General features: G+C 31.4%; 1 protein-coding gene across 1 annotated transcript; it reads right to left on the reverse strand.

Moving 5' to 3' along the window:
• Positions 1 to 821: 821 nt before the first annotated feature.
• Positions 822 to 23,487, reverse strand: LOC130895808 (transmembrane protease serine 9-like). Its single transcript, XM_057803357.1, has 10 exons — positions 23,426 to 23,487; positions 22,088 to 22,247; positions 21,247 to 21,385; positions 18,368 to 18,481; positions 16,314 to 16,463; positions 16,131 to 16,261; positions 15,353 to 15,579; positions 7,490 to 7,664; positions 4,391 to 4,790; positions 822 to 977 (listed from the first exon to the last, which is right to left on the reverse strand). The coding sequence occupies exons 1-10, from the start codon at positions 23,478 to 23,480 to the stop codon at positions 834 to 836; spliced, it is 1,695 nt and encodes a 564-aa protein (XP_057659340.1). The 5' UTR covers positions 23,481 to 23,487; the 3' UTR covers positions 822 to 833.
• Between the last annotated feature and the right edge of the window lie 1,793 nt (positions 23,488 to 25,280).

The following is a 25,280-nucleotide window of genomic DNA, read 5'->3' on the forward strand; positions in this document are numbered from 1 at the left end:
CCTTATCGTGAGTGAGTTACAGAGTTGAATTTCTCTTGATAAACAAGCTTTCACTGAAGAATAATTTTTTTTTAATAATACTTTTATTTATAGTTACTACCTAACCTAACCTAATCATTGGTTTCCAACAGAAATAATGAGGTTCCTTAGCGGCTTAGGAATATTGATGAATTAGATAATTGAAGAGTGTATTCAGTAAGATAATACTGATACAATATGTATGCGTATATGGTTTTTGCATGATGGTGCTTCTACATTCTGGAACGTTTTTCCACAATAATGAATTGTGTCTTTGTACCTTCAAAATTCACCTGGACACACTATTTTTTGTGAGGGGATATCAAAAATCAATTATTCACAAACACCATTTTCAAAAACACCTGGAAATCTGTTGAACGTCGGATACTTATAATTTAGCAGAAAGTACATATTTTAAATATCCTCTTTAAAATTGACTATTTCTCCGTTTTGTTTATGTTTATCAAGATGTGATTTCAATTAAAATAGATTCAACTTACAATCAAGGTCCTTTCAATAAAACAATTCAACGCCCTGTAACTCATTAACGACAAGACTTATGACACAGGTTTACACAACACGTTCTACAATTACATATCGAATTATTAATAGCAATCTTATGCAGACACCCTAAATAGTATCTAGATAGATAATCTAGAACATGGAAGAATCAAATACAAAGAAAACATTGTAGAACAAAAACTAAAAAGACGAAGAAGTAAACTCTAGGTTTAGTACGTTTCAGCAAATATAATTCGTTTGTTAATGTATTAAGAAAATATAGGTAATAATGGAAGTCAGAATAATGGAAAAAACTAATTTATTATTGAGTTTATATAGTCAACTAGTTCAGGAATTTTACTATACGCTCCTGGTTCATCGGGCGCTGCACATATTATTCCCCAAGATACTATTCCGATTTGTATTCCAGCTACTACAATTGGTCCTCCTGAATCACCCTAGAAACAAAAATAAAATGAAAATATTATTTAGAACTTGAATAATCTCATAGAAAAAGAATTTGGTTTTCTCATTCTCATTGAATCCATTAACTCGTAACGTTACCATTTGGACACGAGTGTAGATCCCCCTAAATCATGTCGCTGCACTCTTATTTGACGGTATATGGACGGGATAGCCCTCGTTTTTGTTTACCTGATTATTTTTGTTAGTTCTAAGAAATCTGGTACGCAACATGAGTTTATTAGAAGTATGTAGTGTTCAAGTGCTTTCATACACGTTTTTCACTTTCTTATGTCAAAGTTAAGTTATATCGAAAATTTTATTGAAATGAGTTCAGCCAAAAGTAAATTATTAATATTTTTAGGTTTGGGCTACCTTAATTATGCCTTTAAATCACTAGTTTAAGTTCAATAAAAGGTTATATTTGCGCCGTTATCTAGAACCGTGGAGCTGGTGTATCTTTAGTTTGATCTCTCCACGCTCCACGCTCCAATAGACTTAATTATTGTCGATAATTCAGTTTTAATTCGAGATGGAATGAAATCCAAGAATCCGCAACTTCTCCAAGAGTACGCGTGCGTTCTCTTGGATGTTTACTTCTTACGTTTTACTATTTTTGGATTTTGTTCTTTCTATAAGAGAAAAACTGACCGAAAATTGATATTTACACAGAAAATTTTTTGATGAAATGAAAGAAAAAATTAACAAAGGAGAGTCCAAAAGATTGTAGGCGGTATAATGGAGTAACACTTAGGAAACTGTTGAAATCAGGACATATTCCCACATCTTTAGGTCGTTTTAAGCCCGTCGTTGATTTAAAGCAAGAACTTGATTTAGTAAACAAAATAAAACAGTTGGATCAACTTTTTTGTTTAATCATTTTAATAACACAACCAAAGTTGTTGGAAAGAAATGGATAACAACGTTTTGCCGGAAATATAACTTCTATCAGACCACCGGAAAAAGTAAGCTTAGCGCACACCATTGGATTTAATCAAGTTAACTTATCAAGATTTTTTGAGAATTTTATTTATAGTGATAATGAGGTTTCTTAGCAGCTTAGGAATATTGATAATTATTCCAATAATATACACTAGAATCAAATAAAATGGTCTCGATGTATGAAATAAAATTTTTTCATAGAAGTTCAAGTATCAAGATTTTTTGAGAATCTTCAATAACTGAGATTTATTTGAATCTATGTGGAAAAATTTAACTTAATAAATATCAAATTTCTTCATTTTTTTTAATGGAACCACCCGGTTTTTTCTATTTTAATGCATTCATGGGTAAAAAATAATGCAAATTCATGTATACTTTCGTATACCTAAACCTTACCCTTATCAAAATGTTAAATATTTTCTGGAAATTTGTAGAGATGAAGGTGTGGTCTAAATTTTATTTTTTCGTTAGTAAATTGAAAATAAGCCATTTTAACGATTTTGGATGTTGGATGACAGTTAAATGAGTGTAATTTATCACAAAACCTACTAAAAGTATACATAAAAAATTAAAACTTGTTAAAAAATACAATAAATAATTTAAAACCTCAAATATCTCTGAAACGACTAAAAGTTGAAATAGAATTGACAAATACAATTTGATTTGATTTTTTTTACAGACGTTGACAAGATAAAAAAATACTTTTTTATTTCTTAGTACTTGTATCAACGGGTCAAAGTAAAATTTAGACCACACCCGCATCTCTACAAATTCACAGGAAATATTAATATCTGGATAACGGTAATGTTTAGGTATAAGAAAATATATAAGGATTTGCTTTAGTTTTCACCCCTAAATGTATTAAAATAGAGAAAACTGGGTGGTTCTATTTTAAAAAATGGAGAAATTTGATATTTATGAAGTTAAACTTTGAGAACTTCTTATACACATCCTGTATAAAATGGAAAATTTTGCTAAAAGCAATCGAATAGAAACCATGTTCGTATCTTTAAGGGTGTCCTCTTGAAAAATAATTTATAAAGGTCTGCAAGGATCAAATTTTTTACAAAAAAATGAATAGATTTCAAAAATGTATTAATATATAGGGTGTTTCATTGAAAATAACATTGTTACACTCGACTTCCGGTAGAATCGGCCATCTTTGAAAATATTTTAGTTGAAAACAGTATCCGAAAACCCAAACGTAGAAATTTTCTTGATTTTACTATAAGTATTTTGCCATAAACAAATAGGCTTAACTCGTCATGGGACACCCTGTATTTAAATGTATTCAATTATATGAGAGTATATTTAATAATTTAATATATTACTTCATTTATTCACGTGATCTGGAAACAATGATTTACTCAGTAATTACAAATAAACATCGTTCAACCAGTTCCATTATATCAAAAAATTAATTACTAATTAGACTATAACCATTAAATTGTCAGTTCCAACAAACCTCTTATTTATTTGTACGGATCATTAAACATAGAAACAGTGGAAACTTTTGGGAGAGACAAACAATTATAGTAACAATTTCATAGCATAAATCAAAAGAAGTTATTACTGTCACGGAAAGAAGTTGGCACGGAATTTTGATTATGTTAATTTATTTGTGAAGTAATTACTGAAACGGGAAAAGAGAATTAACTTCAGGTAATCAGGAACGAATTGAATTTCGTGATGATATAATTATTGGGGTAGCAAGCAGGTTAGTTTGTGATCAGATTCTTTTTGAATGATGATGTAATTATTGAGGTAGCCATTTCTGAGAAGATTACGTTCATTTGGGGTGATAATCGAAAACATCTGATAAACTCCATGGGAATATCAAAGCATATTGACATTAGAGACGTTATACCAAGAAGGAATAATATGTCGTTCAACGATAATGAAATATAATTTATAACTATCCCAAATTCCTCCCCAAACAACTGTTATTTAACTATTTTACGTACTATTTTAGGAACAGTTAGAACAGAACATTTTTCATTAATCAATTGTCATATTGATAGCATGGAGCTTAATGAAATACTTACGAAGTGCATGACCATATCAGGATACGGTGATATAGAAGCGGAGGTGAGAAATCAAGCAGCAAAAGCAACGCGAACCGCAGCTTACCTGAATGATACAATCTTCCGAAACAAATATATGGGAATCGAGACCAAATTCCGAATCTGCAAGGCTGTTATCCGGTATATATTAACATATACAGCGGAAACCAGACCAGACACATCGAACACAAAGAGAATATTGGAAACCACCTCAAGATCGCTGGTAAAACACTTTTTGACAGGGAGAGAAGCGAGGACATTAGAAGCACATGTAAGATTGACAACGTAAACGAATGGATATTGGGATATTGGTACCATATATAAAAGTGCTCCTACTAATTACCAATATAAAACGTATCTTATTATGTCATCACTAGAATATTATTTGAAATAAGCATGCTTACATCACATGTGTCCTTTCCTCCTCCAATATATCCTGCACAAAACATTCTCTCTGTTATGAATCCCGTTGGATAATAGCGACTGCAAGTCTGTGTTGAAATAACGGGTAATTCGACAACTTGTAATTGATTGGACATCGGCTCCTGTTCTCCAAGTTTTCCCCAACCAGTAACATAGCCATCCAAATTATCATCGATTTGGGTACCTGCCGTAGCTAATGTGATTGGTTGTACTCTCTTACCGAAATCAAGTGACGTTGTCAGTCTAAGGATACTTATATCGTAGTCGAAAGTTAGATCATCAAAATCGGGATGGACTTCGATTTTTTCTACATCATAAACTGCTCCTCCTTCGTTTCTCCAAGATGATCCCACTCTAACGCTGAGGATTGTTTCTTCAACACTAAAACAGAACGTTTTTTCATTTATTCTTGATATTTTCAATTATCATTCATAGTTGATAAATGAAATGTATCAGGTTTTTCATACAACGTATGACAATTAAGTGAAAAGTTTTTGCTAGGAATTGCAGCGATTTTAAGTTTTTGATTGGAGCATCCGACAGCACCGTTCCATTTACGACTTTTCGACTACGGAGACAGGAAGGAAGGCGCAGAGTGATAGATTTTGCGAATAAGGTGACTGTGGTAACAACGGACTGTTTTTGAAAAACTAAAAACTGCGCTGTGGCACGTGTGTACGGTCTGGTCTGTCTTTCTCATACAAAAAACCGTGGATATCAAAGAAGAAGGTATCGGTTTCAGTATCAACTTGCTCACGAAACATTTTTCTGAACATAAATCATTTGATAATAGCACTATTGAATCAATATGTCTGTTGTAGATCGTTATAATAAAATCAACCTTCATCACACGTGAAAATGCAACTAAGCTTACTACCTACCCGATCAAAACCATTAATTCACATTATAAGTTTATTTTTGTTCTTGTTAGTGCACACCCAGTCCGGTCTCCTTCATTGCGATTGGTTTTCTTCACTTTCAGCGTCTCCCTTGAATAGTTTATGCAAAAACAAACACTTTCGAGGGGCTTATAATCATCACCAAACACTTTTAATAATTTACCGATAATTTCGGTTCCTAATTTCACACATAACTTAAACAAGATGCGTTGCTCGCAGGACATTCAAATAAAACTAGAGGAGATAGAGCTGCCAATATGACATTTTTAAATAAGATTATCTTTAAATAGTAAGCTCTGATTTATTTGAGTTGAGACAGAACATACTGTTTACATTACCACAATTATACTGTCTGACGCGCGTTTCGAAAACCAGTTACCTTCTTCAGAGACTGAAAGTAAACTTTCAGAGAGTTTTTAGTGGTAGCTTCATACGATTTGCCATTGGAAGATGTCTTTGTTAACATAACAAGAGGAAATTCAATGCCTCTTCCAAGGTCTGGATTAACAAAAGGCAAAAAATAGGAAAAATTGATATTTTTCAATTTAAAATTTCTGTGGATTACCATTAAATTACAGTCGCCCAAGAATAAGTCAATCCATTCATTCATGTCGATACTTAATATTCTTCTGGATGCTGGATTTCAAACGATGAGTAAGACTTACTACCTCACACGTTCACATACCATTAGTTATATATTTTTTTCATTCGAAAATACATAATGAGTTCAAAATATTCTTAATTTAGATCAATACACTTTTGCATGTGTTTGAACCATTATTTTATCATCATCAGCCACGAGTCTGAAGAAAAAAAATTCACACCAAATTCAAATGAGCACAGTTATAAGCGAACAATCATGAATTAAAACTCATCTTTTCATCAAATTAAAAAAATGCCAAAATGGATTCAGACGACCATGTAAAAATTTTTCAAATACATAATGTATATAAACGTATATTTGAATATCCTCATCAGAATAATGTTTATTAAATGTACAAGCGATGAAAACACTTGGAATTTCTGAAAAGCACCTGTACAAACGTGCCTTGCATATTTTCATAGCCACCAACCAAAAAAACTTTACCATCATTGGGATTTCACATAGAACAAATCCCATTTCTAAATTATTTTAGAAAATAAACAAATCACATTATAAAAGAACTGGTTTGCCTCATTAATAAGTGTAGTGGCATATATTCATTGAGAATATAGGGTGGAAAGGGGATTATACGCCTTGCTAATTTGTAATATGACAGATAAGTCTATTAAATTCAAATCCCAAACATTCAGTTAGAATAAGAAATTCTAGCTTGTATGTATATATAGATTTGAATTCTCGTATACACTGCGACCCAAAGGATCTATTATGTCCCCCTTTCTTGCTGCGATACTAGAGAACCCACTGTTTACAGCTAATCCATTGATCCCACTGTTTTTAAAAGTCTAAAATGTGGAATGGTTTCAATTGCCAGAGATCTTCGTCTTCTATTTCAAGCGCTCCCAAGTGTAGTGCTTTAGAGTTGCGTAGCGTTTCACACTCGAGAAAATGTGAATTGGGGCTTCGTCCTCCGTGCAACAAAATGTGCACGCCGTGTTATCTGCTAGGTCTAGAGTCTTCAGGTGTTTATTGAGGCGACATTACCCCGATAGAACTCCTTTAAGTATTCGTAGATTGTTCTTACTTAGGTTAATACATTTAGCAGATCTGCTCTTGTTATAGTTTCCCAGAAGAGTCTGTACCTCTCTCAGATCCTGTAGGTTGTCCCAATAATTGGTTTTGCTCCTATCTACCTTCTTTTCCAGTGCTTTTGCCATTGATTTGTAGCTGATACCACAAAAGGCTTTGGGTCCCATGAGGGGCTTGTATGCCCATGCTGAGTCTTCTATTCAGGGTACATACTCTTTACAAGAGAGTACTCATCTTCTATTTAAGATCGAAATCTACCAGTTACACCTAGTCAAGCTCTCTTTTATTACTACTTTAAAAGAATTTTCAATGTAATTAGAATCAATGTTTATGAAAGAATTGCTTCCTCATTTGTTTCTAGGAGTCATGAATTCTTTTTGAAACAAACCAGATGATCAATAATTAGAAAGGGTTAAAAATTAAATACAAAAGTCGAATGTGTCTGTAGGAAAAAGATATTATGCCTAATCCAAATTAAAAAGCTTCCTTACTTATATGTACAGTGTGCAGCAGTTAAAATGTGATTTTCATCAATTATAGATCCCCCACAACCATGAGAACCTTGATAAAGAATTGATACTTGATAGGGGTAATCTTCTATCCAAGCATTTTGACCTCCAACAACTCCTAGGTGATATTCACTGAAGTTCAAAGGTGTCGAAGAGCCTAAAAAATATTTCGACAGCTGTAAAAATATTTTCTTCCCATGAAAACTAAACTAAAAAGAATGGTGATTGATACTATTATAGGTTTAACATTTGAAATTATGAGATTCATTTTTTTTTGTAACAATGTGAAGAATTTTGCTTCGAAATGCATACCCCGGTGCTCATTATTACATTATCTGTCATCTCGCCAAATAAACCTGCAATATCACAGGTAGATTATATCTCCTTTAATAAAAATGGTTGTTTGGGTATAAAGGCTCGATGTTTCATAAAATGAAAGTCTATTAAATACAAAAAGAACTCAGACAGAGAATGCATTATTTTACAATTAATTTAGGAGAAATTAACTCGATCGAGAAGTGGATAAAAAATTTAGTGAACTATAAACAATATCATCTGAAGATTGCGAATTAGATGACGAAAATGAAAGGAATTAGAAGAAGTTCCAACATAGATCTCGGAATATTGGAGAAAAATGAGAATAAATTTTTTTGAATCCGAAGTGACATTTCACCATGAAAATCTACTACAGTATATAAAAAGGAACTAATTATGCTGATTCATACATGTTTAAGGAGTGTGGTTGATTGATAACAAGATGATGATTTGAAACAGAATGATGGGAAAACTTTAAAAAGCGGAAAACGTAGCTAAAACTTATACTTTCAAAGAAATGTTAAATTGAGTTCAATTATTTTTTTCCATCAATTTATTTGATATCCATTCCGTATGCTGATTTTGGCAATTTTTTAGAGCTGTTGCTTTTTTCTGAAATAGATCAAAATTAGATCAAATTTTGAATGAACAGTTTTTTAAATCAATTCTTATTCGTTAGATATCTTCAAGTTTTCACGTAATCATGACCAAATTTAAACTTCTAGGTGATCCACGGTCAGTGACACCTACGACATATGACAGATATGAGCACAGAACATATGACAAATGACATACAAGATAGCTAGTTGCCCTCGTAAAATATGTCAGGCGTGAGCATAGTACATAGAGTGATATATTAGAGTTGGTAGCTGGTGTCATATGGCACAGGAGACAGATTATACTCGAGATAGCAGACATTGTCACTTTACACAGTTGACATTCAAGATGATGAATGCCCCTACCACTCATGATGTCTCTTATGTTTTTATGATCCAATAAAATGAGTTGTGATTGAAAAACCATCATTTTGTAATCTCTAAATGTATTACGCTACTGAACTTTTAATAGCATATCTACATAATTCAGTCTAAGCTTCAAAACTTTTATTTTTAGTGAGTCATTTGTAAGCAATAAATTTGTATATTCTTTTTTCTTTCTGGAGACTACTGAGGCACAATAATTCTATCATTCACTGATACAAAAAAATCTCTTTTAGCCGTTGTATCTATAACAACTAATTTTCTTTTTGATCCATCTTTCTAAATCGATATAGAAGAGCTTGAGTTGATACAGACACCTGGTCGAAAGTGTCGAAAAAAAAATATATAAATTGTCAAACAGAGCTACAGAATGGAAGCATTGAAAAAGCGAGTCCGGTTACTTTCCGGTATGATTTCAGTAAAGTAAAGACTTCTCACGACATGATACAAGCGCATTATTAGTCACTAACTTTTTGAAGAGATCATAATAAAACTTGAAAATACAGAATAGAAGTAATACTTATAATGACGATAAACCACTAGCTAATAGAGCAAATGTTTAAAATGTTTGACAACAAATAATTGAATCAGAGAACAAATTTGTTAGTGATTAATTTGAGCTTCATTATTTTCAATAATTTTTTCTAGTCTTCTTGGCATGAATTGAAATGAATTCCGACATTTATTTTCGTTTAAATCAAGTCGTTTCCTGCTGTTTCAATGGCTTCTCATATATCTTCTCGATTTTTGGGACGAAAATTCCTTTTGTGAATTTTTTCACCAATCAACCCAGTAAATTTTCAACGGTATTCACATCAGAACTATCCACCGGCTCTGGTAAAGTCTCAATATTGTTTTGTCGCAACCATTGTTGAATAACGTGGGTAGTGTGGATAGGAAAATTATCATGTTGGTATTCGTAATAAATGATAATAAATAAACTACCTATAGTGTGTAACTTACAAAGCTAGTCATAACTTGTAAAATTACAACAAACTTCATTTGTGTTAGTTGTGACCTACATGACACTAATTAAATATAGGTATACTATTGTCTTCACCTTTTTATTTCGTATAAATAGTAATTGATATGATAATTTTAATACAATACTCACATTTGATGAAATATATGGTATACAAAAGATTTGTGGTCAAAAAAAATCTCATTATATCGATACACCTTTAGAATATGAAGTAATACTGTAAAATACACAGCTACCGGTTTGTTGATTTATCTTATAAATATTTTATCTTTTTATCATAGACTGATAAAAATATAAAAATAAATATATTGAATAATTTGTACCAAATTCCACAAAATGATTTATAAAATGGAAAACGTTTGACAAAAATTATATGAAAAAACGATTATATGATTTAAGGTGTGTACAGAATACGACATGAAAAGTATCAGTTGTAGATATTTTTATTACCTACAACTTTTTGTCATTTTACTTTTTTCCATAGGACTTGTAATTTTGCTGGAAATTGAGATAAACCATTAAACTATTAAAAGCTCATAAATTCAAGGAAGCCGAAATTATTAAAGACTTTAGTATACTTCTAGAAACAAATAAAAGAACTTATAATGAAAATACAATTACAAAACCTAAAACTAGATCTAAAAAACAATTAAATTGGCAACGCTGATAATATTTCTCATGATTTATCAGAAGATGTAGAAATCACACAAATAAATAATTTTTTGTTACCAGCAAATGTAGGACCATGTAGACTTATCTATTCTAAGCATAGTTTTATATATTACTTGGCTGAACAAATGATGAGCAGAATACAAAATTCAATTATCACTTTAGGTAGAAAATATTTATCCCAATATTAGATTTGGAAGAAGTTTAATAAATACTGTGGGAAAAATAGACAAATTACTTTTTGGAACTCTCGATTCGGATGATGGAGAACGATACGAAAACGCGATGAATCAACAAATCAAAAACAAATAATTCATGAAGGAGATCTACAAATATCATTACATAAAAAATTAATTGATCATTATAATCTCAACAAAAATTTCAGAATAAAAATGAAATAATAACTTTAAATAATTTCATTACATTTTATGATACAATTTCACAAATTAATCTGGATTGTCAAAACTCAATTACATTAATTATAATATTGAAAACGCAATAACATTTTCTAAATTGAATACAATCTATAGCTCAGTAATATCTAGTCAAGAAATTGTGGAAATGATAAAATATTTCAATACTGAATTTTTCAATTTATATCCCGTCACCCAAAATCATAAAAAATTTATTCCTTCTTAACCTTATTTGGCCGAGAATCTAGAAGTTATTTTGATTAAGGAAAAGTGTGTCGTTTTGGAAAACAAATATTGCAAAGAAAAATTTAAGCTGAAAGACAATTGTACTAGAGAACTTTCAAATTTGGATAACACTAAAATGTTATCCAAATGTACTTCAGGTCGTTATTTAGAAATTAAACATTTATCAATTATCATTAGAATCCGAAGAAATTGCAGTAATTAAATAGAAAATGAAATTTTTTCAACAAACATACAAATTAAAAAAGATAATTTTACCATAATTAGATTTTAAGTTTTTAGACAATCAAATATATAAATGAACAAATTTAAGTAAAATATACTTTGAATAATTTTATGAAATATATAAAATTGCAAAAAACCTAAAACCGATTCATGAAATACAAAATCCACAAAGCCATGTGTCAGTTGGACTATTTTCAATAATGGTAATAATTTGTGTACTTCTTTCAATATTTTGGTTAATTCGAAAAATTAAGAGAAAACTTTTAAGAAAACCAAAAGTTGAAGAAAACAAGAAAATAAACTTGAAGAAAGAAAAGAAACCACGAGACAGTATCTGAAAAATACCTCTGTTATTTTTCATTCTTGGGGATTGAGGTATGAAGAAAAATCTTGATTATTCTAAAAACTGAGACGTGAAAAGATCATAATTTGTAAACATGTGTTTATTTTACTATAAGATTGTTGAAAATACCTTTTAATGAATGTTAGTTAATTCAATCGGGAAATTAATTCAGTACATTCGGTTATAAATTTGTAAACTGTGTTTTTTTGTATTAATAAAATTTTTGAAAATGAATTTTGGGAAGTTATCACACTAAACTTATCTAATTATAGTTTTACTTTCAAGTTTTACAATTTTATTGCTTGTTTATCTTCCACAACATTGAAATTATAATGTACCATATTTTTAGCCTAGAGAAAGATCAAATACAGGATCAAAACGTTGGCATTGTAAAAAAGCTCTTTTACAATATTATTTTGTGTCTTCAATCCACAGCACCATCAAAACTTCAAGGTAAAAATAATCCTCATGTATGTTTATCAATGAAACATCCATCTAAAGTAGTGTTATTATGAATTCCAATCCTTTTTAGAGTTTTCCGATTTTCCACTTCAGCATATTCTGTCTGACTGATTAGTTTGATTCAAGAAAAATTCTCCATGAACCATTTTGCATATGGGAATTTTCGCTGTCATATATTGTGTTAAATAGATTTGTTAGTGTCTGTATTCTGTCAGTTTGTAAAATCTTAATCAACTTGACAGGAATGTTGTCTCGAACCTTAACGAATATTAATAAGGGAAGTAATTCCTCGACATCAGTGCAATAAAACATAGTTAAGCTTCACTCTAACAAAGTACGGATTTGTTGGAAGAGTAACTTAATAATATTCCAAGAATATATAACTTCAACTACTGTTACCAATAAAATCCAACCGTGATTTGAGCGGATTAGTGGAACTTTGATAATCTTTAAACTTTGTTTAGAAACTTCATAGAAATGTCCGTTACGTGACTCTCACTGTTTTGTTTTAATCTTTTCTTCGAAGCAGAAGTCTGATGCAATCAAATCCGGTATTCTGATTGAAATTTTTAATAGTTATAAAGTTACTCGTAGTATGTTCAACTTGGAATTTTGTCCATATTTCTTCTAATAATGTAGTGTAGTGTAAATGTAGTGTAAAGTTAAAAACCTTCCAAAAATAGTATTTAGTTTCTCGCGATAAGCTGGTAGGAAAAGGAAATTTACTTCAATAATTGAAATGAATTCAGTCGAATTCAAAGTGTACTTGAGGCCTTTTCATGAGTATATAACTTAATTCGTGCGGTTTTATAAGAGATGGCGTAACTTGTTTACATCGTTCCAATATTCTGAACTTGCGTTGAACGTGTTTTTGCGGGGAGTTATTTTTCATTAGTTTGCTGCCGAAAGTCATCGTATTTTGGTGGAAGTGAACATTTCTAGCTGAGCGAACGTCCCAAAAGTGGTTTGCGCGATTTAAAAGTGGTGATTTTTTCTTGGAAGACGATGAACGTCCTAAGCAGCAAAAATTTTGAAGATGAAGAACTGGAAGTATTACTCGATGAAGATTGTTGCCAAACACAAGAATCTTTGGGTGTCACTCAAGCAGCCATTTCAAAATATTTAATAGCTGCTGGATATATTCATAAGCAAGGAACGCATGAACTCAAGCCGAGAGCTGCTGGAATGCCACAGAAGAAAGTCATTTTTACATCGGATTGTTACTGGTAATAAAAAATGGATCCAGTACGACAACTCCAAGCGCAAAAAATCATATGTGAAATCTGGCCAACCAGCCAATTCAACGGCAAAGCCAATATCCAAGGGGCGAAGGCAAGGCTCTCTATTTGGTGGGATCAGAAAAGTGTGTTGTATTATGACCTACTAAATCCTGGTAAAACCATCAATGGAGAACGCTGCTAAACACAATTAATCAGTTTGAAGAGAGCAGTAGCCGAAGAATGCCCGAAATATGCGACCAGACACGAGGCAATAATTTTACATCATGAAAACGCTCGGCCCCACATTATTATTTCGGTTAAGAGCTATATGGAAAACAGTGGATGAGGAGTTTTATCTCATCCACCTTATAGCCCAGAACTTGCCCATTCTGACTACCATTTGTTCCGGTCGATGCAAAATGCCCTCACTGGAAAACGGTTTACATCAGAAGAAGATAAAAAATTGGCTTGATTCATTCTTGGCTGCCAAGCCGGCGCAGTTCTTTTGGGATGAGATCTACAAATTGCCAGAAAGATAGAGGTATAGAGGATTCAGTATAGAAAGTTTCGTGATCATTGAAATGACCACCTGAAATTGGTCACTGACTCTTCTTCTATTACTGGTACTTTTTCAGCGAACTTTTCAGTTTTTTTTAGAAGTAACCGATAAGCATCGTGTGTGTTTATCTAGGTACACTCGCCTTTGTCCATATCCCTTACCAAAATGAAATCTTTCCAGCATTCCAGTATTTAAAACCACGTTTCCCATCAATTTGATTATAGTTTCTAACTCAACACATCCTCTGTTTTATCAAGGATTCAATAATTGATGTAATACAGGCCAAGCTTTCGTCGTGTGAATAATTTGTCGAAGTTGGTCTGTCTACTTCTATTATTTATAGTGGGAATGGAGATCAGTTGAAAGCATATTGCGGATGTGGATGTTAACTTAGCGTTAACTCGGTAACTAATTCATTTCAAATAGAATAGAAATTTCATTAACGTATTGGGATGGGATCTTTGGGTTGTTTGTGGATGTCTAACTAGATGTATTGAGAGGAATTGAACAGGTAATTGCATTTTTAAACAAACAGGTTTGTTGATAGGAATTTTAAAAACCGTGGTTTGAGAATTTATTAGAAATTATTGTTGATTGAGAGAACGTCAAGCTCCGTTTCTGTTTCTCTCTTCAACTTTCTTCATACACGCAATACAAGTAGTCTAGTGAACAATGATTTTAACATTTCAAATGCAAATTTCATAAATTTCAACAGTAGAGAGTAAATACATTCAGTCTACCCTATCCGATACCCGTTTTTTCTTTGGAGGTGAATACCAATCCAATTTTTGTGCTTAAACTAACCCTAGAAATCGAAAAATCATCATTCTAAGCACAAATTACTCAATGGAGTTTTTTGAAAAACCGGTATGACTTATTCGTGATTGAAATTTTGAATTTTTGTTACGAAAAATGCATATTTTTGATCAATTTTCCACAAATAACTCAAATGAAGAAATCAATCTACCCTCCATCTTTTGTTACTTGTAAATAAGTAAAAAATTTACAAAATAAAACGTAAAATGCATTTCAACTTTAGGTGAAATTTTGGTTACTTGTACTTAGGAGCCGAGTTCCTTGAATAAATTTGAATGAAAGACTTGGTTAATGTAGCAAAATACGTATAAGGGGCATCCCTAGCTCATTTCGATTTAAACTTTTTCCTGTGTGGAAATTCTCTATTGTGGTGAATAACAGGGGTAGCAGAGATAAAATATGCTACTCGATAATTCTCAAAAATATTATTAACTGTATATTTTTTGACAAATCTGATAATAATTATAGGAATTACTCGAAAAAATTTGTGTCCAACAAAATGTATGGTTTGATCAACTAATTTTTTTCACTTAGTTAATATTTATATAATTTAACAATTACATTCTCCTACAAATTGCATGGTACGATCTCGATCCTACGCTCAGAAATGTTTAATACCACAATCGAAAATTTTCTGGAAATTTTTCCGTGGGGCATCGCATGTGTGCATTACACCATCGATTGCGGATGAATGCAGTTCTTTCAATTCTTGTTTTGTTAGTGGCAAACTCGAAGGATCATATCCTAAGATTTTTTGTTTCAAAATTTCTTCATTTCCTTCTTCTGATTTATATTCTCTTTCAAATAACTCAAACCGTCCTTTATTGATATCAATTTTCTTATAGCTGAGACAACAATTACTTCTCACGATATACTGTGGAACGATTTTAGCTCAAGTCGACAATCCAGTTTATCATTTGATGAATCGTTCATCTGACACTAGTAATTTCAGCTCTAGACTCCAATCCTATCTCCCTATCCCTGACTAAAATTTAATACATGCAAAATACAGTCCTTAAGCGTGTAACATTATAACGATATAATAAAATAACAATTTGAAAATATTAATAATTTCTACCCACTATAATAAAATTCTGTATTTTCATGACTCTAAATACCATAAAATCATCTAACAGCATCGTCTACCATCTTTAGCTAGCTTTACCCAAGAGAATCATATGCAATCCCTTAAGCTCTAAATGCTCTATTCCCTAACGATAAACAATCACCTATATGTACAGACTCTCTAACATCAATATAGTCCATTAGACAAATTGATCCCTTTCTGTTCCTTTATCGTGAAACCTATTGGTGAATGAAATAAAATCTTGTGATAAAATGTATAAATCATCTATTCAAATTTATTTATACAATGACAAATTAGTAATTTGTTTTAGATCTGATCCAGTTACGATATTTAGCCACATTCGTATAGACTCCTGGAAACCACGGTCTTGCACATCCATATCCCCAAGACACAATTCCATATAATTGTCCATTGGCCCTTAACGGTCCTCCAGAATCACCCTGTAAAAAGTAGATGTTTATTAAGTTGTTTATTATTTAAAAGGAGTTTTACCTGGCAAGCATCTTTACCTCCTGTTCCAATATATCCGGCACAAATCATGTCATCCGTTACTTTTTCATCCGGATAGAGTGCTTGACAACGACTATTTGTGATTATAGGTACTGATACTTTTTTTAATGAACTAGTTATTGAACCGTCTTCCTGAAAACAAAACAATGATACATTTGATTTTTAACTTGTTATATACCAAATAGCCCATAGAAAATTATTTGGCGAGAAATTCAGCAAAGTAGTGTCTAAAAGAAGACAATTGTACAAAAAAATTTCATTTCAAATAATACTTGGAAAATTAAATTGACGAAGATTTCTAGACCGATGGATCTTGGAAAGTCTGAAACCGAAACATCTGGGAAAAAATGCATTATCCAAGCGTTGAAACACTATCAAGACAAATATGAATAAAAGTTAGAAGATAGAAAAGAGAAACATGAAACTAGAATTTGAAACTTTAACACTTGAAGCTAATGGAAGAACTTCCAAAAAATCATATATCAGTTCATATCAAAATATGTCTTCAATAAATAAATGAATAATTTTGACAATATTGTATTATTGTATCAATCATGGTAAAGGAAAAACTGCTAAAAATATAATAATGAAAAGGCGAATTTTTCATGTAATGATAATCGTACCAAATTATAACTTCATACGAGGAATATAATACAGTAATGCTTTTAATATAAGCCTTGAAAATATTGTGTTATTATATTAAATCTAACGATATTGTGCTTATTAGCTAAGCTTCTTCGATAATTCTTGTATCTCAATAAAATCTTTCTCAATGGTGAATTCCAGTTCTTGAAAATCTCCCCTATTTATATCTAGTTTGAGAACTATTAGTATTCATTCTTTTTAATTGAGATTCCAATATACAGTTACACCCATAAAAACATATAAATACGAAACGTTGATATCGGGAGTAATAATTCATGCATTCATATCCACTTTAAGATCCGTTTTTAAGTTTTTTGATCAAAGAAAAATAGTAAATCAAAACAATGATCAGTGCGTGATCATTACGGGAAGATCCCGGGCGAAACGTGACGCGGTATCGTTATTAGTCCGAATCAGTGGTACCGTAAATACCATAAATGAAAAGCCTCGACGGCATCGGATTATTGTATTGCAGTGAAATTAGGTATATACCTAAGAAGAGAACTAAAAAGCTTCATTTTAACGTTGGCGAAAAACAAATTATTGTGAATATTTAGAAACATGAAATGCAAGAAAATGAAGACGACTGTGGATGACGTTATTTCCAAAACGGCAAATATTTCGGAAGTATCTTATTTCTTTCTCCCTTAATCTGAATGATCCAATTTCTTTATTTTCTGTTTATTTTACGTGGCATCCTTCTGTTTCAAAATTACTAATACAAATTTTGCTCTTAAGAAGTCGTTTGAAAAGTAATGTTCGTGTTTCCTGCAACTGTTTCATTTAAATACTACCTCATTGTTATAATTTCGTCTTCAGCATCCCCTCTTTCAATATTCCATGCAGTAACAGGAAAATACTGAGAAGAAGAAGTTTAGAAGACTGGAGACGAAATGGGAACACTTTATAAGGAACCAGAGATAAGTTTTTTCATACCATATTCTCGTCATTCAAGTTTACTACTACCGAAATGTTAACGCGTTAATCAATTATCTATTAAATTTAGTTGCGTACGTCTCTGGAGCTGCCCATAGACAAATATGCCTGCAATCCTCGTATAGCATTTGATAGTGTTAAAATAGAAATAACTTTTGAGTGAGTTCGTATAGATTTGAGAATAGGAGTTGGAAATATCATGGAATATTTCATATTGAAATCCGATTACGTGATATATCTCTGTAGATGATCTTTATTGATTGATGTTTAGTACTTACATTATACAACTGATTGATTGCAATTTATTGTCGTTCTGAAAATGACAGTCGATAGTGAACGAGCTGAAATTTGTATCTATTTGCTTTATTGAACTTTTGAAGTGTTAAACTCTGCAATATATTCAATTTGGATGCGAATATTTTCTAAATAAATGATCAAAAAGATATACAATTTACCTCAGTAAAGCCCCATCCTGTTACCAAACCTCTTTTTCCTATTACTGGCGTTGCTGTAACACTTGCTAATGTTACTGGTAAAATGGAGTCACTAAAAGTGATAGGACTGCACAGCTAAAAATAAATATTCATAATCAATCATAGTTTTAATGGATATATAGAGTGAGTTTTCCGTTTCGGAGATAATTGAGGCGTTCCATACATAAAATTTCTCTGTATAATAGTCGCATTGCCAAACGATTATAAAACACTTTCTAGGCAAAATAAGTATTGGAAATATACGAAAATAACTGTTAACTTCAAGATAAACTCGATATGATTTCCATATAATTGAGAAATATAAACTACAAAAAGAAAAAATTTGTGTAGCTCTAGTTTCAAAAGAATCTGAAGATGCTAACTTGACTCATCATGAATCTCTCTTTTCTCCCATTGTATTGTCAACTTCAAAATTATTATGAGTAAAATTTTGATAAAAATATATGTGTACTCTGAACATTCAACTAGATTAGTATCTAGTCCACTTTTAACCATATTCACACTGAACAATAAAACGGATTTATTGTTAGAGTGTGAGTATTCATCAAACCTTCAATATTCACCATTGAATTTCAATCACCTCTTTTGCGTTCCATTTACACCATTTCAAACTTATTTAACTTTGATCAAAGTGTATATTTAGGGAAAAAAAATTTACATGAGATTCGTATTAACGTAAACGAAACTATGTATGAAGGAATAATTCGACAAGAACTCCCAGACAATCCATTATGAAGGACTTTCCATTAGACTAAAACACGCTTTTGCTAAAGGTAGACATTTTATGATCTACATAGAATCACAATACCATGTGAATAACGGTATACTTTTTGAACCAAAATAGGTGGAAATTAGCATGACTACATAAAGATTTTGAGGATTGGTATGCAAAACTATTCAGCAGATTGAATGGAAAGGTTCACGATGTAATGTACAATGCATCTCACCACAGTAGATGATTAAATAAATGGCCAACGATGGCTTGTTATGAATGATAGAGAATTTGATTCGAGAATGTTAGAAATATATCTGTAGATTTTAGTTAATTCTAATAGAGGAACATGTTGTGGATGAAATCAAAACACACAGTATTAAATTTCTTTCTGGGGTGCACCAGCCTAATAGACGTTTAAAAAAAAGTCTTCCCCTTTACAAATTTATTGAAATATCTCGTAACCGAAAAAAACATCGACATGCATTTTTCGCTATTTAAATGATGATTAAATTAACTTCAAGAATACCTACTTAAACTTATGCTTATATTCAAATTTGTCGAGAGAAATCATAATATATATATATAAAACAGCGCCCTCTAGCATTTACGTTCCTAATTAAATTGTTCACAATTTATACAGTTTCTATTGCTGGACAAGAGTTCTTTCAACCAACAACAAGTTTATAAAAATCAGCTAAGCAGAACCGGACTTATAAGTATTTTTTTCATAACAAGGAATTCACTTTTCCTCCTTTTAATTGATGGGAAAGATTAAGCCTTGTGTAATGAGAACTGCGCGGAATTTATTGAAGAATTCGATTATTGTATATAAAGTGCCACTTTATTTGGTAAATCTTGAAAAATTACGCTTTTTCAATTTTATTTTTTTAATTACGCCCTCAAGTAGTGGACCTATAATTCTGAAAATATTTTTTTCTTAAAAATTGTAATATATATCCGGTTTTGCAATGTGGTCACCGGCCATAATTAGTTGCCCACCCTGTACAATCTTTCACATCTATTTAAAAGGTTTGGATATAATTCAGATTTATCACAAAAATTGAAATTGTAAAAAATATTTCTTATCACAAAATCAGAACATTGCACTAAAAACCTTATGAATGATACTGATTACTTCTTGATAATGCAAAAGAAAAACAAAATAATTTTCAGGAGGCTTGCGGCGAACATCTTGACAACATCTAGTAAAGAAATGTCGTCTACACGTCACTCAACATAGGCGTGACTTAACTAATCACAAGTATGTTTCATTTTATATCATTGAAAAGTTCGATTTGTACCCTATACTTTCAACATATCCTCACAAAAAAGTCTAATAGCATCAGATCAGGAGGTAGTCCTGGCCATTATATCGATCCACGTATTCCCATCTACCGATTTGGGACATTGATTTGGTAATAGGACGATGTTCCATCTGGATGAAACCATATTAACAGGACCTTGTGGGTTTTCTACATCAGGATATAAGTTGGTACGAAAATTATTTCAGAGCACTTCTAAATATTGTTCTTGATTCAAGTTGTCATTGATTTAAAAGGGAGCTACGATATGATTTCCAAGTATTCCTTCCCAAGCATCAAATTTTAAGGATATTGCGTACGTTCTTCTTTCAAGATTGTGAAGTATAAATATGCTTTCATTAGGAAACAAAACATCTAATTGAACCGATCAGATTTTGATGTAATGGCTCAATAAATGCAGTAATGCAGTAATAATTAAGAATACTTAGATGTTATGAAAAATTTTCTATTATATCTCTGTACATCAATTTAAAAAACTGCATTTCAAGAAAATACTGTGGAATCGTAACAATCCAAAAACAAATGTGCATTGGGAACGTTTTAATAGACGACAGCACTGTGAAAATCTTTTATTCTAAACAGATGTTTAATATTAATTCTGATTTGTCTCAAATGTTATTGTTGTAGTGACAGAACTTTGTTTTCAATTAGGATGTTCAAAAAATTTCTTGGAGTTGAAAAAAATGATTTTTATTAATTTTTCAGTCATTTTTTTGTGAAATAGAAAATATCAGCAACTTACATTACTTTATGAAACTCTGTATAAGTGAATAGAGAGTCAATATACTTTGAACATTGCTCACCGTGAGTACAGCGATGTCGTTAACCATAGTTTCTGCAGTGTAGTTCTCGTGAATTTCCACCTTACAGACATTAATCACTGTTCCCCCTTTGGACACGAAATTACTTCCAGCTCGGATTGAATAACTTATGGCTAATCCCCTGAAAATATTTGATTAGTTTATTTCATTATCTCTCATTAACTTAGGAATCATATGAAAACTTGAATTGAGTAAGGATAATATACAAATATAAATTTCTTCATAGAATTCAAAAGCGCCTTTGACTCAATAATTAGACAAAAGATATAGAAACATTAAAGGAACCCAGAAAATTGAAGATATTCACATGAATTGTATTAAAAAATACGAAAGCCAAATTGATTGGCTAGCAGGGGAAATCAATATAAACAAAGGATTCAAACAAGACGGTCTCTCCAACTCTGGTTAGTATTATTTTGGAAAACGGAATGATATAATGAAAGTTAAATGATAATAATAGACAAGAATAATGAAAATATTATAATGAATCAAATGAAAGCTCTAACAATCAACAAACTGGACACAGAATCAGGAAAACTCGGTGTAGAAATAAACTAAGGAAAAACCAAAAACATGAAGATAGTAGCACAAGACGAAAGAGGAATAGACTTTCTGAGGTCAAAGTTTTTGAAACTGTATCCTCGCTCAAATTTTTGGGAGTACCTACAGAGCAAATTTTCACGTTTCGTCATCCCTGGGTCATACTCGCTTGCCATGAATGTTGATTTGACGTAAACAATGAATAATTTGTAATCATTAAGTATCGCATTATTGTTTCAAAAGAATATTATATAAAAAAGAAAAACATATTATACGTACATACTTTTCTACACAGTGAGCAGCCGTCAGAACATAAGAAGGATGAAAAATAGATGCACCACATTTATGAGCGCCTAAGCATCTTAACGAAACTTGATATGGAAAATCAGTGATGTTTGCTTCTTCTCCACCGATTATTCTTCCATCTAGATGCGGAATTGTACCTGTGAATAGTTTGATTTGAATTAACTCTACATTATGAGAAGAACTTGAGATATTTGATCTTTAATCATTTTTTCATATTATTACATAAATTCTCGAACAGTATTGAGACTTTTTCCTGTGTATCCATCTTTTAGCAATTCATACAACTTTTGTTCTTTTGTTGTTATGGATGTTTTGTAGAGTTGTAAAATCAATTATGTTTCGTTCATACGCTACGTTTTGAAATATGGCAACAATGATGTGAATATGTCAAAAATGAAATTTTCATCATAAAGTTTGACATTTTTTATGTTGAATTCTAGAAAAATTTGCTCACGAAGCACTTCGAAGCAAATGGTCGCCTTTTCTTTCGGAATAACTGGACATGTCATCACTGTTTCAGTACAGCAATGTAGAACGGTAAATACTATTCAATCATATAAAACCTGGTGAAAAATGGTACAAATTTTCTTAAAAACGACACAAGATCTTTTTTCAGGAACCAGAAGCTTTAACATCTGCTAGAATAACCAAACAACATATTCGAAAATGGTTCAAAGATTTAAAAGTCTTCTTAATTAACATTTTCGATAATTCTGCAAGAATTATAAATTGCGATGAAACATCCTTTTCAATGTACCCAAAGAGCTGGAAGGCTGGGGAATGGAAAAGGGACCATAACAGTACTGCAGGCGGAAAAATAGGATTATATCCTATGGTGGTTTTCCCTTATACACAATCACCTGAAGCGGTTATTGATAGTATGCCAAGTGGATGGTTTCTAGATAAATCGAAGAGTGGATGGATACGAGGTATATAGTTCAAATTAATGGATAAATGAACAAAAAATTTCCCGGTCCGTATTGCTACTTATAGATAGCTAAAAATCGCATTTAACCTTCGAAATAAGCGAATTCTGCAGTGAAAATAAAATAATACTTTATGACTTTTCACCTGATACTACTCATATCCTGCAGCCTGCAAATGTAACGGTGCTAAGAGCAAATAAACTAATGAACCCAGTGATTTTGATATTACACTTTAATATTTCTTCAGGCATTCCGAAATTACACAACATACTAATAATAAATATTCTGAACTAACTTAAATTCGTTGTTTCATTACTCCACGTACTTCATGGAGAGAATAAAAATTTTCTTGAGTATGGTACAAACACATAACATAAATTTTCACTTACTAATAGATAAATTCAAAAGATTCAAAACTACACAGGTATAAGTTAAATAATTCATAGCTACACCGATTACTAAGTAATACTGAACATTGTTTGTATTGTTTTACTGATTTATAATTCCAGCATCTCCTGTTATCTTAAATAAACATCAAGTTACTATGAAAAATATGAGTGAGTAACATGAATATTGTTTAATATAGTCAACATTGTAATCTTGATGTTTTAACTTGGACACACAGAAAAGTGATACATGTTTTTACGATTTTTAAATGTTTATTTTGAAATTATACAAGTTTTGTAGCATGCAGTCAATTATACACAACTGAATTTGGTTTTTTTTAACATTTTATATCTATTGAAATGTACAACATTTATATTTTCAATCTTAACTATTTTTTTATCGGATATTATACAATCACATAAGGAAAGAGAGATATTTAATTTTACAATATTTTATTATACAATGAAGTCTCTTTTTCTTTATATCAAAATACAATTGAATGTGCATAGTATGAATAACACATCAATTGAATTTGCTTGTATTAAAATTATATTCCTGCCATCACACTAGGTCGCTAATCCGCTGTTATTTCAGTACTACCACACGTTCTAGTCACTGTATTAGCAATTTCTTTCCTGTGTGTTTATTAAGGGTCATCAAGTTTCAACTAAAAGTGTAATAGATGATCTTTAAAATGAATGACCTGTATATAAGATAATATTTTCAAGGCACTGTTTCGGAAACCTCATAAAACTGGTTTTCACCCACAACTCGATTGATACAATTTCTATTATGAAATGCATAATATAGGCGGCGATTCTCTGCTGCTGGTGGACGGAGGTAGAATTTAATATGTTTTCAGTAACTATAAATCTCCTGATCACATCATTCTTCTCAATTTCACAATTAATAACGTTCTTGAATCTTCAGAATCATCAATCTCCTACAATCTCCAATATAACAACAACCATGACCATTAAATAAATTTCATCCGAAGTATTAATGAAAAAATCAATAATTTATGTACTCCCAAAAATTACCAATTTCGTGGGCTTGTGACCTTTATTATTATGCACATTTTTCATGATTTTGCCGCAATTAATAGCAACATTGTATTCAACGCCTTTTTTCTTGAATTCGGATGACGTTACGAAAATTTTTCACTGACCAAGGACGCTGATGAGTTAAAAGAATAATGAAACTATAAGTATAATTTCAGTCTCTTTTCTGAGAGAAATTTTAGAGTACTGCAAAGTTGATTTCCAGAATTTTGATTACTTTTTCTATCTGAAAATAAATAAACATTACTTCAAAATATTCTCATCCCCTTTTGAGAGGTTTTCAAACGAATTGCAATAAAAGTTAGTTCTAAAACTAGATATCTGAGATAAATTATGTTTCCACAAATACATTATAGCCTCGATAAAACACATTAAGTAGAAACATCTTTTATACTGGGTTGCTTAAAAAAAAACATGCTATATATAAAGAATGCAATAACAATATTTTCAGTTATCTAGCTATAGTATCGAACTCACGATATAATTTTATGATAGCTGTTATTATCAATATTTTTGTTTCGGAATTTTAAAATATACATGCAATAACCGCAATTTATATAGTGTCGTATCCCGATAAAAATAAATTTTGGCTTAAGCTCTCGAAACGGAAATTAGTTCGAGCATCACCTGTGGTTGTTATTGAGGGCTGCAAACCCCCATCCTTCCTTCCGGTCTACGGAATATTTAGTGGTGGATGCAAGATAGCAGGGATTGCTGTTACTGTTCGTTGTAGTCGACGTATAGGACCACAAATCTGCTTATTCCGCAGGGCTGGTTTCCATGTACACTGGATGCT

Source organism: Diorhabda carinulata, chromosome 6 (assembly GCF_026250575.1).
Source record: "Diorhabda carinulata isolate Delta chromosome 6, icDioCari1.1, whole genome shotgun sequence".
Lineage (NCBI taxonomy): Eukaryota > Metazoa > Arthropoda > Insecta > Coleoptera > Chrysomelidae > Diorhabda > Diorhabda carinulata.

What these genes read in the sequence shown, in the direction of transcription:
- LOC130895808 (XM_057803357.1), bottom strand. Translation starts at nt 23,480, where the DNA reads ATGAATTATTTAACTTATACCTGTGTAGTTTTGAATCTTTTGAATTTA. An exon ending in ACGACATCGCTGTACTCACG is followed by an intron (nt 18,482 to 21,246) that starts GTGAGCAATGTT and finishes ATTTATTTTTAG; the next exon opens with CTGTGCAGTCCTATCACTTT. An exon ending in GAGGTAAAGATGCTTGCCAG is followed by an intron (nt 16,262 to 16,313) that starts GTAAAACTCCTT and finishes TACTTTTTACAG; the next exon opens with GGTGATTCTGGAGGACCGTT.